This window comes from Chionomys nivalis, chromosome 1, assembly GCF_950005125.1.
Source record: "Chionomys nivalis chromosome 1, mChiNiv1.1, whole genome shotgun sequence".
NCBI lineage: Eukaryota > Metazoa > Chordata > Mammalia > Rodentia > Cricetidae > Chionomys > Chionomys nivalis.
Window position 1 is genome coordinate 131,594,134 of NC_080086.1, and position 19,780 is coordinate 131,613,913.

The 19,780-nt window shown below is 35.7% G+C and overlaps 1 protein-coding gene across 10 annotated transcripts in view; it reads right to left on the reverse strand.

Moving 5' to 3' along the window:
• Birc6 (baculoviral IAP repeat containing 6) overlaps positions 1-19,780 on the reverse strand; it is a 195,994-nt gene that overhangs the window by 103,970 nt on the left and 72,244 nt on the right. For 7 of the 10 annotated variants that reach the window (XR_009057854.1, XM_057783178.1, XM_057783186.1 and 4 more), the window contains 14 exons: positions 18,987-19,165; positions 17,484-17,617; positions 16,511-16,672; positions 16,284-16,415; positions 15,701-15,798; positions 13,190-13,337; positions 11,487-11,620; positions 10,618-10,764; positions 5,876-6,063; positions 4,631-4,954; positions 4,129-4,228; positions 1,738-1,952; positions 1,379-1,587; positions 611-957 (listed from right to left, as the gene is read on the reverse strand). Coding sequence is in view for 9 of the 10 variants with exons in the window: in XM_057783178.1 (XP_057639161.1) it covers positions 611-957; positions 1,379-1,587; positions 1,738-1,952; positions 4,129-4,228; positions 4,631-4,954; positions 5,876-6,063; positions 10,618-10,764; positions 11,487-11,620; positions 13,190-13,337; positions 15,701-15,798; positions 16,284-16,415; positions 16,511-16,672; positions 17,484-17,617; positions 18,987-19,165 (2,517 nt within the window). In the remaining variant the exon portion in view is untranslated. The remainder of the gene's footprint in view (positions 1-610; positions 958-1,378; positions 1,588-1,737; positions 1,953-4,128; positions 4,229-4,630; positions 4,955-5,875; positions 6,064-10,617; positions 10,765-11,486; positions 11,621-13,189; positions 13,338-15,700; positions 15,799-16,283; positions 16,416-16,510; positions 16,673-17,483; positions 17,618-18,986; positions 19,166-19,780) is intronic. The other 3 variants (XM_057783209.1, XM_057783170.1, XM_057783218.1) reach the window with 2 other exon arrangements.

Here is a 19,780-nt window from a genome sequence, read left to right on the forward strand (position 1 = left end):
CTGTGGTTAGGTTTATCAAATTACCTTCAAGATAAAGTAGGCAAAAATTAGAAAAAGACCAGGTATCTTAAGAGGGAGAATGAAAACATGAATGAGCGACTCAAACATAGTTCATGACTAAAAAACAGTAATGTATTATTAGGTTAGTATACTACTTTTATGCAATGCTTAATACTTTGCCACTCACATGTTGATGTACAGCAATACAACACACCTAAGAAATTAATAAAAATTCTCTTAAGAAATATTAGAGTAAGGAAATGACGATGAAGTCCATGGAAAAACACTTATTAACCATGTAGCAAGCCCTAGGTTTAATCCATAACATGGCTAACAACAAGAAAACTCTTTAAGAAGAAAATGAAATGTGTAAATCTACAGAAATTTCATAAACATATTAAACAGGATGTCAAAGTAAAAATGTCTAGAAAGTAGAAGCCAACAAAAAGCACTTGCCTAACATGTATGAACTATCTATTCAATCCCCAGCACCACACAACTCAATTTAAAAAGAAAAAAATCTCAGAAAGTTAATAGCATGTATCTAAAACATAAAACAGAGACACCGAATTATTTCCAGTCTCGATAAGTCACCGAGCTAAATACAAACCATTGGAAGAGTGAAGGAGGCTGAGCAAAGTGTCCAGTAAGTATCTGACAATGGTGCGTAACTGCTCTGTGGATGATGTCTGAATCAAGTCTTCTGGAACTGACGTTTCACTCAATGTCTTCCGACTTGCACCTATGGCTACTTTGAGCCTCTGTACTGCATTATGAGCCAAATTTAGTTGAAGCTGTAGCTGAATACAATCTTGATAAGCAGAAAAAACTCTACTGTCTTCCTCAACTGCTTTGTCTGGTTTTCGCAAAAAGTACTGTGCATTATTCGCACTGTTGAGAGGAGGAAGATCAATACTCTGCAAAAGAGCTTCCAGACGATGACAGGCCAAGTTATATCTATGAATAAAAATAAATTAACAGTGATTCCTTCAGTCTTCTGTATCTACACATTAAGAAGCACATTTCTTAAAGTATGTTAAAAACTACTATGACGAATTATTGCTGGGCCAAGATAGTGTGGAAAACACCTTAAATTTTCATACCAAAAGGCAAAAGTGGGTAACAATCTGTGGCCACAGTCCACACAGTCACAACTAGTAACCCCAGAACTAGAAATAGAGACCTTGTCTTAAAGAAAACAAAACATCAAAACTACTGTTCACAAATATTAATGATACCAATTAGCTAAGAATATTCTCATGCTTTCAATCCTGCTGTAACATATACGTTCATCCTCCTTTTGCTTTTTTCTATGTAGATAAAGAAAACATTCCTTGGTAGAAATAATTTAATAATATCTGAGCTATTCTCCACTAACCTGCACTGTATATCTTCTTGCAACGCAACCATCATTGCTAAATGCTGGTCAATTTCTGGCTGGTTAGCAGATTCTCCTTCACCTCTTAGAGGATCATGCATCAACTTCAGTTCACTTTCCCAAGGCAAGATATAGGTATGCCCATAGTAAAATCCTAAAGGAATCTTTGCTCTGGCATTTGTGCTTCCATAACGTCCAATAACAGTTATCTGAAATGAAGAGTTGAAAATAATCATACACATATATAATTTTTAACAAATCTGAGCTTTGTATTTCAAAAAAAAATACAGATTTGCTTATTTGGCCATATGCTAAGAAACGTGGAAAACAGACACATTTACTTTAATGAAGTTCTTTACCTTCATGAATCTGCACACAGGTGGTGGTATTAAGTCATGAAGAATTAGTGAATGGGTACTTATATCAGTTGCTACTACCAAACGCCTTCCATCCACTTCTTCTCCTAATGTCCATATGTCAATTGATAAGGAAGCCAAGTCCCCACAGGTGGGAATAAGTACATCTGTCAATAGTATAGGTCTCCCAAAATCCAGGGTCACAAATCTCCTTGCTCCTATGAAGGAAAAAAGAAGCAAGTGACCCACAAAACAAAGGATAAAATAACCAAATTATATACTCAAAAACAGATTAAAGATTCTTCTAAAAAAAATCAAGTTATTAAACTATAAATAAGTAGAAAACTTATTCATAAATTCTCTAATTGCTTAGTACATAAGACTCAAGATTTGATCCCTCACCAAAAAATCCGCTAGAGTTTTAAAGGCCTGACACCAACAATTTTAAGACTGTTAATATAAAAGCAGTCAACTATATAAATAGAGCCTTACATTTATTTCAAACATTATAGTTTAACAATTAAATCAGTGAGTATATTCAAAGGTACACGTATAAAGTACCAATCTGTCTTTTATTCAGAGACTGAAGACTTTCTGTCTTAATTTCACCATGCCAAAATACATATGTAACTTCGTTTGTGAGAGTCCTGTTAACATCTAGAGCAAGAGTCTAACATATGATGTTTAATATGTAGTAAAGCACAGACGAATTTACAAAGTAACAGTACTAAAATTGATAATGGAAATTCATATTAAAAAATATAAAGCAGCCAGCAGTGGGAGTACATGCCTTTAATCCAGCACTTGGGAGGCAGAGGCAGGTATATTTTTGTGAGTTCAAAGCTGGCCTGGTCTACAGAACAAATTCAGGACAGGACAAAGCTACACAGAAAAACCCAGTCTTGAAAACAACAAAATATAAAATGTGCCTTGTCAATTTAAAAAGAGCACATACTGCTCTTTCAGGAGCCATATTTGATCCCAGTACCCACATCAGGCTACTTTCTCAGAACCAATTCTATATAACTCTGGTTCCAGGGAGATCCAACTCCTTTGCCTCTATGGGCACGAGTACTTGTGCACAAAAACAGACAAGACAGACAGTCATGCATGCACACATGCACATACACACACACACACACATCCATTCACAAATTCATGCAGACACACATACTTGCATATTCACAAATGAAAAACAAAGCTTTAAAAACAGCCTAAAGAAGATGGGCAATGGTGGTGCACACTCGGGAGGTACTCGGGAGGTAGAGTCAGGCAGGTATCTGTGAGTTCTAGACCAGTCTCATGTAGAGATCTAGAGAGCTACCTCCAATTGCAGGACAGCCCCAAAGCTATTGCACACACACACACAAAAACCCTGTCTCAAAAAAAAAAAAAAAAAATTGTGCCAAAAGAAAGACCTCCAGAAGATACAGCAAATTCCAGTAGCTGCCCCAGAATGAATACAACACTGTCTTTCTAGGTTAGAACTATATCAGAAATTTGGGAACAGATTTGTATTTCTGGTCTTATACACTACAGAAACAAAAGCCATTACTGAAGTGAAATTCAAATCAGTAATAATACCATAATTCTTTCTCATTAAATTGATATGAGAAGCAGGTTAGCAATTTCTACCATCTACACTCTGCAAAGAAAAAAAAAGATAATGTATAGGAATAGTGCTGGTTTTAACAGAACTGTGTTAGAAGAAAAAAAGGCAATTCCCAATTTTCCAAATAATAAATAAAATTATAGTCCACTTCCTCACAGGGCTCGTAGGATCCAACTGCGTCCATGGGTTAAAACCAAACTACAGTATAAATAACTGTTCACATACAGAGCAACAAATATTCTCTCTACATGCTATCAGGAACAATACTGCTATCAATTAATAATTAAATGGGTAAAAAAATACCAAGAGACTTTTATAAGCTTTAAATTCTCTCTTCTAAAGCAAATAAGATTCAATTGCTAACATAATGAAATTTTGCAGCTGCTTCAATATAGAATTAAAAGTTAGTAGAATTAAAAGATAAAAAAACAGCTAAAGTTTACTTGAAAATATGCATACTCCCACAGCAATCACAGATTTCTGAAATACTGCATGGCACAAATGTAGATATAATGTTAGTTTTGGAATACTGCCTCACAGCTTATTATAATGGTAACTAACAACTACAGTTTAAGCAGACTAATTGTATCATTCATATATCAATAAGCAAGATAGAAAGGTTTCACTTTTTCAATGGAATTAGCCAATCTATACAACTTGTACCTTCTGTGGTTCTTATCCTTGGTAAACTATACTTGACAGTAAATGTGATTTACTTACTATAAATCATAAAGGGCCAAAAGACTAGGAAAGAAAAGTAATTTTAGAAATGCAAAGATTACCTGAATGCATTCGTTCTATAATGATGGATTGATGAGGTGGAGGCTGAAGAAAATGTGAGGCATGAGAAATTGCAAGGGCCAGACCAGAACCAAGTGGATTCTAAAAAAGAAAACAATATAACTAACTGTACTGATACTATTCTTGCTCTAAAAATTCTTATAACCATGACATTAAACTACCAAGTCTCTTCTTGATACACATTTTGAAGAATTTTATTTTTAAAAAAAAAAAAAAAAAAAAAAAAGGCAGCCTGGTCTACAGGAGCTAGTTCCAGGATAGGCCCCAAAGCTACAGATATACTCTGTCTTGGAGGAAAGAAAAAGGAAAGGAGGGGAGGGGAGGGGAGGGGAGGGGAGGGGAGGGGAGGGGAGGGGAGGGGAGGGGAGGGGACGGGGACAGATGTGCTTAGTTGATATTTTAAACATTTAGCTTCCAAAGGTAGAATTTATTTAAAAATATAAGAATTTGTGTAAGCTAACATTTATTTGAAACATCATTTACCATTCTAGACTTGTTGGAATTTTTGTTATGTGCAGCAAGATTCACTGCTGGAGGATCAATGACTGAGCCTGGAAAAAGCTGTGCAAGTTCAGCATTAATCACAACAGAAACTGCTTCATTGGGGGGAGTCAAAGGTGGAGTCATGAAAAGTGGTGTTGTTTTTGGAGTAGGTGGAATAACATCAGATGGATGGATGAAAAATCCAGGGGCAGCGACAGGGTTGGAAGGCACAGAGTTGTGAACAGGGCCTGCTGCTGATGCTGCTGATGCTGCTGCAGCTGCTGCAGCTGTTGTCTGGTGCAACTTGGCTTCCAGCTTTGCTTTCTGTAAAAGAAACAAAAGCAACACCTATAGAAGAATCCTGACTACCTAAGTAGTGAAGAACACTCTATAGTTATATAAAAAAGTTAAGACAAGATAACTAAATTCTAGTTACGTAAAGATAAAACTGGACTCAACAACACATGAAGTACTGCCTCACTAGGATATGTCTTGAAATACTGTCTTATTAGGGAACTAAACTTTGATCAAAAGATGAAAACCAAGCAGAACACTTAAATGTAAAGAAAAAAACCCAAGTCGGGCGGTGGTGGCGCACGCCTTTAATCCCAGCACCTGGGAGGCACAGGCAGGTGGATCTTTGTGAGTTCGAGGCCAGCCTGGTTTACAGGAGCTAGTTCCAGGACAGGCTCCAAAGCAACAGAGAAACCCTGTCTCAAAAAAACAAAAAAAGAAAAAAAAGAAAAGAAAAAAACCCAAGTTATGCTATAAATGAACCAAAAATGGATTCAATGGTAACTGATCTGATATAACTTCTCATGAGGAATTTGTACAGGTTGCACTTAGTCAGGAGTTAAGTCTATAAACCATGTTATTATTATTGTTATACTTAGAATCAAATTAATGTAATTGGTCTTTATAAAGTCCTACATTCACTATTTCATGAAAACAGTAACCATTAACTTTACAATGTTTCTCCAGGAGTGTTTAAATATAAAATAAAATTAACTTTAAGACTGAACAAAAAGTATCGTTTTCTCTTAATCATGTATTAAATAAAATGCATTCATGTAATTTTAATACATTCAAATATATCACAAAGACTTTACCTCAATTTTTTGTTGAAAACGATTAACTCAGATTGGACAATCTACTTCCTTTATGAAAATAATGGTCATTTTTACAGTACTTTTCAGCTTTTGAAGTTTAGAGACAGCATGAACAAAGAGCCAAATAGTCTCCAACCTGTTGCTGAAGCTTCAAAAGCTGCTGCTGTTTCTCTTGCAGCACCTGTAGCTGTTGCTCGGCTGAAGCCATTGCATGAGAGAGAGACTGCAAAGCTACCTGGGCTGCTGAACTCAGGGCTGTCGAGGCTTCCCCAACTGTCCCAGATGATAGTCCACCTACTGCAGGAGTAACCCCGAAGGAACTCACTGGCATAAGACAAGGGAAAAACAAACAAAGACACCAGGATGAAGAAAAGGCTCACAGAGGTACATGGTGAAAGTACATAACTTGACATTAAAGCTATATTAAACTTAATTAAAACTATATTTAAACTTTAAAAATATGAAAGGCTTAGATTTTATTCGGTGTCAGGACACTTGGCTAAAAGGCTCAGAGAAGTGAGCACAATCACCACTATCACCATATACATATGAACACTGCAATGTGGTGTTACTAATACTGATACTCAAGTTCTAAGAGTGTCCTGGAACAAATTCCAAATCAAACTTTTGAGTCACTTATTTTTCACAAGTTCACATGTATTTCTGGTATAGAAGAAATCTGCACATGATCAAAAAACTAAAATAAGCCGGGCGGTGGTGGCGCACGCCTTTAATCCCAGCACTTGGGAGGCAGAGGCAGGCGGATCTCTGTGAGTTCGAGACCAACCTGGTCTACAAGAGCTAGTTCCAGGACAGGCTCCAAAACCACAGAGAAACCCTGTCTCGAAAAACCAAAAAAAAAAAAAAAAAAAACTAAAATAATCTTATATAACATGAACATAAAATGTAACAGTATCATTAATTTTCTTATACACTGAAAACCCTCTCTTACTTAGTCTTTAAAAAACACCCTACTTAGTGAGGTGTGATACACACACCTACAATCCAATTCAAACAGAGCACGGCAACATAATGAGATTCGCAGCAAGAATCATGTCAAATTTTGCCAGGAGATGGTGACGCATGCCCTTAATCTCAGGATTCTAGAGGCAGAGACAGGAAGAGCTCCAAGAGTTCAAAGTAGCCTGAGGGAGTGCCAGGAAAGTTAGGACTGTTACACAGAGAAAACCTGTCTCAAAAATCGAGAGAGAGAGAGAGAGAGACAGAGAGAGAGAGAGAGAGAGAGAGAGAGAGAGAGAGAGAGAGAGAGAGAGAGAGAGAGAGAGAGAGGAAAAACAAAGGAAAGAAGGGAGGGAAAAAAGGATGACATTAATTTAAGGATATTAATTAAACAGAAGAAAGATGCTTAATTCCTCTTTTAAACAAAACATATTTCTTGTCTTTTAACTGTAAATAAGACTTTGGTCTGCATGTATGTCTGTGCACCAGGTGTGTGCCTGGTATTACAGAGGTCAGTAGAGTCTACAGAAGCGGATATAAAGACAACATGTATGTATACTAGACTGAATCTTGAATCTTCACAAAAGCAACAACTGCTCTCAAATGCTGAACCATCTCCCAACCTTCATTTCCATATTTTAATCTGTAGACTAAACAAGAGATAAAGACTGAAGAGAATGTTTTAAGTCCTAGCTTTATTAATTTTGCTACAAGAGAATATATATACAACCTTATTTTCTATTTCCAGCTCACTGGAACTTCAAACGGAGAAAAATACATTTTACACACAGTCAAACCTAACCCAAATTACTTACTTACAAACATTCTCACCAGTAAAAGCAAAATTTGACTTTTTCAATGTAGCTCAGCAACGTAGTATAAATGAACACTTTTTCCATTCAATACTTATACATTTTGAAAATCTGATGTAAAAGCTTAATTTTATAACTTATTCTAGCACATTAACATAATATAAAAGGTCAATCTAATACAGTACTACCATTTTAATATTTGTATTATTACAGGCCTTTACTAAAAAGATCCAATGGAAAAAAGTAACTATTATAATGACAGTATACTCTGTATATATCACTAAATGATGCTTTTTTTTATTCTTTGGTTTTTTTCAAAACAAGAGTATTTCTATGTAGCTTGAGGAGTCCTGAGACTGCTCTGTAGACCACACTAGCCTCCATCTCAGAGATCCACCTGTCTCTGCCACCTGAGTGATGGGATTAAAGTGTGTCATGCCCTGTGCCTAACTGAAATCCATAATAAATTACAACACTTAACAGATTACTAGATACATGAGGTAAATGTCATGACTCCAATCCTCTGCTGTTAAACAATGACACAGTAGCTAAGCTCACAGTGAAAGAACTGGGTATGGAACCTGAGCCAAAATAAACATGCATCTTATCTAAACTCATTAAATCAATAAAACAGTAGAGCTAATTAAGCAGAATACTACTGTATTATTATGTTATGAGATACAGTTATAATCTCATTTATAGATAATGAATCTAAAGTGAGGAAGCAGTACTCAATCATCAATTTCTAAAAGTGGGGAACATAACAAAAGCTATGTATGTCAAAAAATAAACATAGTACATGTAGACACTACCTATTATAAGGGGAAAAAAAAGAAATGATTCCATTGCTTGCTTCTCAAGAGGAGATAACCAAAGATACAAAGAAAAAGTTTTCAGACCTAATATTTTATCATTAAGTTTTTTTGGAGCTTGACTTGTATGAGTATTTTACCTAAATATATGAGTATGCATACCATGAGTGTTCCTAGTACCAATGAAAGCTAAAGTGATATCAGATATCCCAGAACTAAAGTTACAGGTGGCTGTGAACCGCTGGAAACCAAACATGGGTACTCCTCTGCAGAAGCAGCCAGGGCTCTTTACCCCCTGAGCTATCACAATTACCCCAATACTTTTACATTTTTAATGTCTTCAAAACATTAATGATTGAAATACAAATTTTCTTAAAACTAAAAGTATTGATTCCTAATCTTATGACAGGTTCCAGGAGAAGATCACAATTTCCATGTTAAAAGTTTTCTGTAAGCTTTATGAAAAGACTACACTGTAAGAAAACAAAGCAATCTTGACGTTACCAAAACTTCCATTCATATATATGTATTTTAAATCTGAAGTGTCATCTTCATACATAAACTAAACTTTGTTTATTTCCACAATAAAAATGTACAAAGCAAAATTTGAAGGAAAACATACTTAAAATTAACTGATAAATTCTTTTAAAACTGTCCTTTCCATAATCAAATCCAGAATTATAAACTGAATTCTCCTATTGTTGGTAGTTTTTTTTAATACTATTGATATATTTTTTTAATCTGCTTCTTTGACAGGACTAGGAACTTAATCCAGATTTTTTAGTTTGGTTTGTTTGTTTTTTGAGACAAGGTTTCAATGTGTAGCTTTGGTGCCTGTTCTGAAACTAGCTCTTGTAGACCAGATTGGCCACAAATTCAGATCCACCTGCCTCTGCCTCCTGAGTGCTGAAATTAAAAGCGTGCACCACCACCGCCCAGCTTTAATCCAGATTCTTAAGCACACTTGGCAATTGTTCTACCACTGAGCTACACTAGGCCTGTAAGATTAAGGAAGAGGTTGAAGTGGCAATGGCTTAAATAAGATTACTAGTAAAGTCAGTTCAAGAAAGATACTATTCAAATCCTTCTGCAAAGGAAATACAGACTTAAGCCAAAATACAAATATTCTTTATTTGTTGTTTTTGTTTTTGAAGACAGGATTTCTCTGTGTAGCCCTGGCTGTACTGGAACTCACTCTGTAGAACATGCTGGCTTCGAACTCACAGAGTTCCACCTGCCTCTGCGTACAAGTGCTAAGATTAAATGTGTGTACTGCTACCACCAGATTAAAATACAAATATTCGGGCTGGAGAGATGGCTCAGAGGTTAAGAGCACTGCCTGCTCTTCCAAAGGTCCTGAGTTCAATTCCCAGCAACCACATGGTGGCTCACAACCATCTGTAATGAGGTCTGGTGCCATCTTCTGACCTGCAGGCGTACACACAGACAGAATATTGTATACATAATAAATAAATAAATAAATAAATAAATAAATAAATAAATAAATAAATAAATAAATATTTAAAAAAAATACAAATATTCTTCATTATAAAATTTTTAATTCTTTTTGCCGAAATAAACATACATTAATCCTGAAATGTTTGGGGGGGGGGCGCACAGAAAAAATTTAAATAGCAAGCATCTGCATGACTTACAGGCATAATTATTATGTGTGGAAGTTGCTTATCTAATCAATACCAACACATACTTACCACAATCATACAGTGTTCATCACTGCAACACTTCCAAGACCTCACTAAGACAAGCTCTTGTTATAAAGCCCAGGCTGGATTCAGTATTCCAGTGATTATAGACAGGTAAAACACAACTGAAACTACCATTAATTTAAGTATAACAAGAAACATCAGGATATCAAAATTATAAACTAGCTATCATCTGATTGCTGAAAATGGATATGGAAATATTTATCTACCTTACTCTTCTGTTTTCATTCTGGTTGACATTTCCCATAATAAAAAGTTCCAGAAAGGTTTGCACATATAAAAATAAACGGTTTTAAGGAAGTACATTACTGGGTAACAATGGAAAAATCATGTACTGACCTTGAATGCAAAACTATTCATGGTATTCCCTCCAAACATATCTCTCTCTCTCTCTCTCTCTCTCTCTCTCTCTCTCTCTCTCTCTCTCTCTCTCTCTCTCTCTCTCTCTCTCATAGCTTCTACTTACCATTCAGAAGATATAAAATTTACATATGTAAGTTTGGATTTAAATAGCTTCATATCATTAATGTACCTTACTATACAAAGAATGTAATAAAAGAAGGTATATACCAGTAAACGTACTTGCATCATCCCTTTCTATTCTGGTTCCATCACTAGTTGACACGCAAGTAAAGTGCAGGGGTTCAACCTCTAAAAGTCCAGTGAGAGATGTGAAACTTCCCTCAGCAGCTGTGCAACTACTGACTTTTCCGTTTCCTAGTGCAGAAAGAAAAACTTCATAATGCAAGAAGATAATCTATATAAGACATGAAGTAACAATAATCATGACTACTATACCAATTTTAATTAGTATAAAATGTACAAACCTCACACACTACTTTAACAAAAGTGACATTAAGAAAAATCTATAAACAAAGATACTAGTTCCTTCATATAAAAGCAGGGGAATAAAAGTTGGTAGGAGTTCACAGTAAAAGAAACTTACAGCATGTATCAAACTGAATCTCTTAAGCAGTAAAATTCCAATGAAATAATTGCAACAACAAGAAAAACAATCAAATTGGACCATGAGTTGCTTTAAATTTTGAAAACAACTTTTTTTGTGTTTTAATATTTGCAAATTTCACTATAAAATATCTTTAGTATGCACTTCTGAAATACTCAAAATTCTGAAACTTTTTTGACCACTAACATGATGGACAAAAGTTTCAGTTTTGGATTTTCAAATTACATATATTCAAAGTTGTTTTTATTTTTGAGAAGAGGGACAAAGAAATTAATACATTACATCAAATGGTTTTAATAGTTCTTAGACATTATGGCTAAAGTCTTTAAAAAAAAAACTTTAGTGTTCTGAAGACAAAAGAGAGTAGCTACAATAAAGAGATGGTAAGTTAAACTCAGTATCTAACATTAAGACAGATGAATAAAATACAGAACTATTTGTGTTTTATTCACTTAATAAAAGAGGTCGGTACCTGAAAGAACATCCGATAAATCAATTTCATCTGACTGGACACCAATGCTGCTATTGTATACATTTTTACAAGAAGAGCCACTCATCTCCAAGTCAAAAAGGACTGGATCAAATGGGGAGCTGTATAATCCATATCTGATAAATGAAATAATGCAGTAAATAATTTACTTCTCGGCCATTTAATTAACAAATTACCTGTTTTGTTTCAAAAGCAGTTTGACTAAAAGGGGCAACACATTCACTCAACACCAGAGAAAACTACATTCTAAAACACTGTCCAGAAGCCAATAAACAAGATTGAAAGAAACTGGTGCCAAGGCAACAAGACTGCTGTCTATGCCTGAGGTAAGGAAGGGAAAAAACAAAAAAGAAACCACTCCTTTCTCCCATTCCCTCACTACAATGACAAAAGATAATAAAAACTTTAAGAAAAATTTCATCAAAATCAGGATTTATAACTAAACATACTAGAAAAGCAGTGGTCTAAATAAAGAAATGCCCAACTTAAAAGCTGAATACCATGGGCTAGAAAAATGGCTTAGTGGTTGAGTGCACTTGTGAACACTACAGAAGACCAGGGTTTGATTCCCAACACCTATATGGTGGTTCATACAAACATTTGTAATGCTAGGTCCAGGTTATGTGCCACCCTCTTCTGACATCCACAGTAACCAGTTATGCACACAGTGAACATATGTACACACAGGCAAAACACTCACACATATAAAGTAAAATCTAAAATTTTTCTTTAAAAGATGAAGACCAGGAAAAATTGTAAATCCAAACTTTAAGTTATTTCACTACAGGAAGATTTAAAGAATTTCAGGTAAAAGTAACAAGTGATTTACATAATTATACCTATAAAGTTGTACCATTAATAAATTATATTACATGCCTCTTGCATTAGCAAAGCAAAGCATCTTTGTTAAATATAGGGCTGAAAAGATAGCTTAACAGTTAAGCACACTGGCTGTCCTTCCAGAGAACTTGGGATTGATACCCAGCACACAATGGCAGCTCACAACCATCTGTAACTCCAGTTGTAGGGGATCCAACACACTTTTCTAGCCTCCATAACACTGCATGCGTGTAGTATACAGATACAACATGCAGGCAAAAGAAAACAAAACAAAAATCAAAAACAAACAAACAAGAAAACATACAACTTTAAAAAAGATATAATTAGCCCTCTGAATAAACACCATGAAATGTTACTAATGGCTGAAGGAAATAGTGGCAGAGAAAACACGAGACTAGTCACATTTAGAAGAATATTTTGCACATCATAAATAAACTTTTTAAGGTAAAACACTGTTTCAAGTGTACCTAGCATGACGCTTTGAAAGAAAATGGTCCCCAAAGAGAGCAGCACTATTAAGAGGTATGGCCTTGTTAGAGGATGAGCTTTGAGATTTCCGACGCTCAAGCTGTGCCCAGTTTCAAAGTTCAATTCCTGTTGCTTATGGGTCAAGATGTAAAACTCTTAGTTCCTTCTCTAGCACCATGTCTGCCTGCACAACGCTATGCCTCCCACCATGATGATAGTGGACCAAACTGAACTGTTAGCCAATCCCATTAAATGTTTTCCTTTATAAGAGTTGCTGTGGTCATGGTGTCTCTTCACAGCAATCAAAACTCCAACTAAGACACCTAGTAATTAGCAGTTCTCTGTGCACTGTTCATAATTTAAGATGTTAAACTAACCTTGTTTGTAGTAGCGCCTCCAGTGGTGTCAGCCTGTCCTGCAACTGTCTGGACACAGCAGTGAGTAAAGCTGCACAAGCCGTACTGCACCCAGCCAAGTCTTCATCCTTAACGTAATTTAGCAGTACAAAATACCAATAGACAGAACCTAGAAACAACAACAGAATCAAGCCTTTTGCTCCTTCTCCACCATATAGAACTTCAGTTTACATATTTATAAATTCAGCTACCTATATTAGAAAGATAGCTCCTTGTTCTGGAAAGATAATCCTTAGCGATTTAGGAAGAAAGAACAAAAAAATTCTAGAACACTAATAATATAAACAGCATCCTGAGGAAAAGTCTTAGATTAAGAATTTCAGGACTGGTAAAATGATTCAGCAGGTATGGGCACTTGTCCCACAAGCCTGATAGTTAGCTTAATCCCCAAAATCAACACTGTAAGAATGCCCTTTAACCTCCATGTATGCAGTGTGGCATTCACGCCATCCCATCCACAAATACAGAAATATTTTCCTAAGAAATCTAAAACATTTTTCAGAAGGTATATTAAATCAAACTTTTGTTAAGAGTACACTAATATGCAGGCATGGTGGAGTATACCTTTAATCCAAGCATTTGGGAGACAAAGACAGGAAGATCTCAGGGCTAGCCTGATCTACATAGCAAGTTCCAGAATAGCCATGGCCACACAGAGACACCAACTCCAAAAACCAAACCAAAATAAAACAAAAGAACAAAAAAGAAAAGAAAGTAAATTAATGTGAGAAAGAGCCACAAAAGCAGAGACTGGAAGTGCCAAATTAATCTGAAATACAGCTCCTCTATACACTTGATGACAGTGAGCTTAATGCAGTACACTTCAGCAAACGAATGGAGTAGCACTCTAAACATTATGTAAGATATAACCAATGCAGCATGAATAGGAGGACCATGGCACATCAGATACTTTAATAAAGAAATCTTAGTACTAACTACATACCAGAATTTTAGCAACCAACTATATATATATAAAACTCTGTAAGAATCTGTGGAAGATCAGAGGTTATTACAGTGAGCAAAAGAATGTAAAATGCCATGCTCTATAGAGGCCATCTCAAAATTAGATAGGTCTATAAAAACATCAGGCTGCAGAGATGGTTCAGCAGATAAGAGCATTTGGTTCTCTTGTGTGAAAACTAGGTTTGGTTCCCAGTATCCTCATGGTAGTTCACAACTCCATGACTCTAGCTCTAGAGGATCTGCAGCCCCTTCCAGGTCTCCTAGGACACTGCAAACACAGGACATCCTTACATGAAGGCAAAAGCTTACCTAAAATAAAATAAAAACAGATGCACCTACACACTCATTCTCATTCTGTCTCTCTCTGTCTGTCTCTCTCTGTCTGTCTCTCTCTCTCTCTCTCTCTGTCTCTCTCTCTCTCTCTCACACACACACACGGATTAAAAGGCTAAATAGGCATTCCTTCACAGTAACAGCAAAAGAACACATACAAAAGTCTCTTTTACTTTTTTTTTTTTTACCTTATGCATGTATTATTGGGGGGACAGCTTTGCAAATCCCTTTTTGATAACTACATTTATTCTTAGAAAGTATTTCTATAGAATCCTCACTGGGCCCTATAGGGAAACTCAGTTTGCCACAGTCACTTGCAATAATATAATATATACGCACACGCAATGGCAGCTCAACTATTTTATTTATCTATGACATCTCCATAGAATTTTTTGGCATTGCAGTTGTGACACATGATCTACAGTCAGTAAACAACTAAACAATTCAATAATTTTAATGTTAAAGAAAAAACTATATCAAGATGACTTGAAACTACCTGTGCCTCTTATCTACTGATGGTAATTATTATTTTTTAAATTACATTTATTTACTGTGTGTAAATGTATGTGCTTGTGGATACAAATGCCACAGCACAGGTGAAGAGGTCCGAATATGTGTGCAGGGAGTTAGTCCCCCCATCCCAAGGTGGGTTTCAGGGACAGTGCTCAACATATCAGGCACAGCAGCCAAGTGTCCTGAATTACAGACTCAACTCACCTGTCCTTCCTATTATAAACAGAAAGTATATGCAAAAAGAACTACAGTTACTAACCCCTCAAGAAATACACACAGGGCTGGTAAATTGGTTTAGTTAGTATAGACCTAATATACATGATGGGAGACCTAAATCCAAACTCTAAGAACACATCTTTAAAAATGGGCATGATGGCATGCTGGGGAGATGCAGACAGGAGGCTCATTGAAATCCACAGGACACCCAACTTAGTCTAATAGTAAGGTTGGAGGCCAATGAGGGACTAAAGAAAGATTCCAAAGGAAGATGGACAACATTTAAGAGAAATTATACCTGAGAATCTGATGCCCCCAAATGCACCTATACTCATAAGTAGACCTATACACAAACACAAGCACACCCAATACCAAAGTATGTACTAATTACATGTACTAATTACATTATTCAGTATAACTACTTGTTATTAAAGTAAGTTTACATACCACCAGTTGCTGCTGCTGGCAAAAAGCACATATTATCAAGTAAAGCCTTCAACAGAACAGATCCAAATCCAGGCTGACAGGGGTCACATTTGCCATTACTGGAAAATCATTTATTAAAAAAGAAAAATATTAAACACATTTTCTATGATTTAAATTCAACCATAAACTTGGCATAATAGTTGAAAATTTAAAAAAAAAAAGAAGTCAAGTAACCAAGAGTTTTTCCCCCAAGTTAGACGACTACAGTTACTAAAAGAAGGGCTAATAAGCAGGTACTATCCCTCTTAAATACTTCCTAGACAGTTAGGTGATGTCAGAGGACTTAGCAAGACAAGGAATAAGGTGGTGAACAATCAAGCAGCAAGAGTGGGGGAAGGGCACAACTCGAATTCTCACAATTACATTTATTAAAGTCAGCAGATTTATTTAACATTGCATTTTACACGAAAGACCCCAAATTCTTTAGTAACTGTTCAAAACTTACTCATGGATTAGATGAGAATTAAATCACATCATAGACAATATATCAATCCCAAACCATAGGCACAATTAAAAGTACGCTTTGAAATAAAAACATACCAACCTAATGCACAAGGCTAGAAATCGGGCACATTTATGGGCTATACTTCGTCCTGCCTCGAAGAAGCAAACACGTACAATGTCTGAAAGACATTTTCGTGTTTTTGAAAGTAGGCACTCATTTCCCTCCTTTGAGCTGCAAAATAAGAGCAAACACACAGACTCGTTTGGTCTCTGAATCTTAGCAGTCAAGGGATAGGCATTAAGGTAAGCAAAATCCTAATTATTAACCTGCCAGGTCCATTTGAATGGACTCCAGCTAACCAGCAGAGAGCATCCAAAACAAGACTCTGAGCGTGTTCTGTGACTTGCCCATCATCTGATCTTCTACAAAGAGTAGTAAGAAGTTTCTCATGGAATTCTGAAAACTGTAACATGGCACAACGCTGAACCCTAAAAAGAGATATACAGTGTATTTATACCAGTGAAAACAATCAGACTACTGCTATACAACATAAAGGGTTATACAGTGATTCATTTAAAATAATAAATATTAGCTGGGTGGCGGTGATGCATGCCTTTCCTTAGCCCTAACACTCGGGGAGGCAGAGGCTGGCAAATCTCTGTCAGTTCAAGGCCAGCCTGGTTGACTAAGTGAGTTCCAGGACAGCCAGAGATATACAAAAAAAAAAAAAAAAAAAAAAACAACAATAATAAAAAAAATTAAATTTTCAGGATTAGGTAGTTCAGTAGCAGAGGACTTGCCAGCATTATTAAGGACCTAGGTTCAAAGCAAAAGAGGAGAATAATAAAAAGGATAAAAAGGCTTTTAAAATAGTCTTATGTGAAATACAGAATTCATAGGGTGTTTTAAAAAAAAAACAAGCTTACAATGTGATCTAACAGAGTGTAGCTGAGACTTCAAATCATGTTTCTTGCATTTCTTACCTATTCCTCATACACAGTAAGTAATATAATGACCAGAAATAAATTACTGAGCACAATTAAAAATATCCTCAGAGACTGTAATTTACTTAGAGAATGGGAAAGCAAGCAAATACTTCTGGGTGAAAGACATTCAATCATGTGTTTATTTGTATTTTATTGTTATAATAATAGAATCTCCACATGTGGTGAGGCATACCTTAAATCCAAGGAGGTAAGAGTTGGAGGCAGGAGAATCAGTTCAATGTCAGCCAAGAAGTACATGAGACTTGAAACAACAAACAGAAAAAAGAATAGTGGACTAATGAAATGTGATTACCTTTCCTTAGAAATTGAAGTTTTCTTAAATCTCCGAATGGTGACAGAGACTTCTTGAAGTAAGTCACAGCCCCGGAGATTTTCAGACTTACGAGCGCTTCCTGTATTTTCATTTTTAACATTAGATGATTTTTCCTAAACATACAAAATGAAATAATTTAAGATAAACAAATGAAACTAAAAATATAAAATAAAAATAGATTCTAAATAACAAAAAATGCATTCTAGATTAAACTGGTAAATGCCTATTTTTCCACAAAAGTTTAACAGGAAAAATATAGTCAAGATTTTAAAAGCCCAACAAGTAAAAATTATACATCCAAAACTTTGAGTCTAGTCCCCAGCTACAAAAATACAGAAATATTTGGACTACCTCAGAGTTACTTTGAGGATTAACTCTAATAAAGACCTAGAAAAACTAGAAGGCCTATGCAAATCCAAAGTGATGAGTGTGTTACTAATAATATTGCTAATGTTTCTAAACAATAATAATAGTAAAAAATGTTGGTAATATTACTTTAAAAGTGTGTTACTTTTGTTTAAGTTGCATTTGCTTAACTCTGTAAAGCTGTGATAATTTAACTGTCTTGAACACCTGAAGGTCTAATAAATATCTGAATGGCCAATAGTGAGGCAAGAGAAAGGATAAGCAGGACTGGCGAGCAGAAAGAATATACAGGAGAGAACTGGGAGATGGGGTTCAGAGTAGGATCTCAAGAAGAAGCAGGACATCAGGGACCCGCCACCCAGCAACACAGCAATCCATGGAGTAAGAGTTAGAGAAGTAAAAGAACAGGAAAAACACAAAGTCCAAAGGGTAGACGGGATAATGTAAGTTAAGAAAAGCAGGCACAAAATACACCAAGCTAAGGCCAGACATTTATAAATTAGAATAAGACTCTGTGTGTGATTTATTTGAGAGCTGGATGGTGGGACCCCCAAAAGAGTCCAAAGAGCATAACATATTACTACAAAGAAATAAATCCCAAGTATAGGAAAATCCACATTCAGACAAGTATGAAGAAAATTAGCTATGAAGATCAAGGCTGTCTCTAAAATTATTTAGCAGCAGCCTTCTCAAAAGGTCATATAAACAATAAAGCCCTGATTTTAGAGGGAATACTTCTAAAAATACTTCCTATTGAATGAGCACAGTTTATAAAAGCTAAATTATTAGCTGGGTGGTGGTGGCATGTGCCATTAATCCCAGTTCTCAGGAGGCAGAGGCAGGCCTGGTCTACAGAGCTAGTTCCAGATCAGCCAAAGCTATGCAAAAAAGCCCACTCTGGAAAAACAAAAACAAAAAGGAAAGAAAGAATAGCTAAATTATTTATCCAAAGTTAATTCAAAACGTGTTTCTTGATTATAATTATACATTTTTTGATTTCAAGGCAGTGAAAAATTACCAAAATACCGAGCAGCAAACAAACCATTAAACAAGATAAGCAGGCCTTCCAACAAATCTCAGCCATAGCATTGTCCTGTTCAAATATAGGATTCCTACCTTGCCTGCTGCAACCTTTGCCAAGAGAGAAGCAAGTGAGTAGCCCTTGTGACCCTGGTGTTTCAGAGATGGAAGTCTCACAACAGGACGCATGCCACCGCTACACATTTCATCTGTTCCTCTTTCATTAACTGCTTTGACATGGATTAAAAACGAGCGGTATTTCCCTCCTGCCATACCTGGAGGCGTGGAGAGATGAAGAATTTATTGCCAAAAAGTAAGCTTTTTCATCATTATAGAGCAAGGTAAATACTAAATTTACAAAAAGAAAAATATACAAAGCCAGAAATTCCAATTTATACTTTCTGATTACATAATGGAACAATTTCAACATGATAGCAAAATAAATAAAGCTTTATAAGAGTCTAAGAGAGAAAATTGTGCCAGATATTGGCAGTACACGCCTTACGTCACAGCACTCAGAAAACAGAGATCTCTGTGAATTCAAGGACAGCCAGGGCTGTTACACATGGAAACCCTGACTTCAAAAATAGAAAACAAGAAAAAAAAAGTTGACTATAAATATCATTTCACATTATCTATTCCAATGAGAAAATTTTTGACTATAGAAATCATTTGGCATATGTTGTTCTAGTGACATTATTTATTTTAATGGTAGAATTTTGTACAGAAAACACAAACAAAAGTAAACTGTTTATAGTGGAGGGGACTACTGTCAACAAATGACTAGAGTAGAATGTGGTCTAAGATCTCTCTAGCCATCTTCTTTAATTTATTTTTATATGCACTACTGTTTCGCCTGCGTATATTCCTGGAACTGGAACTTGCCAACT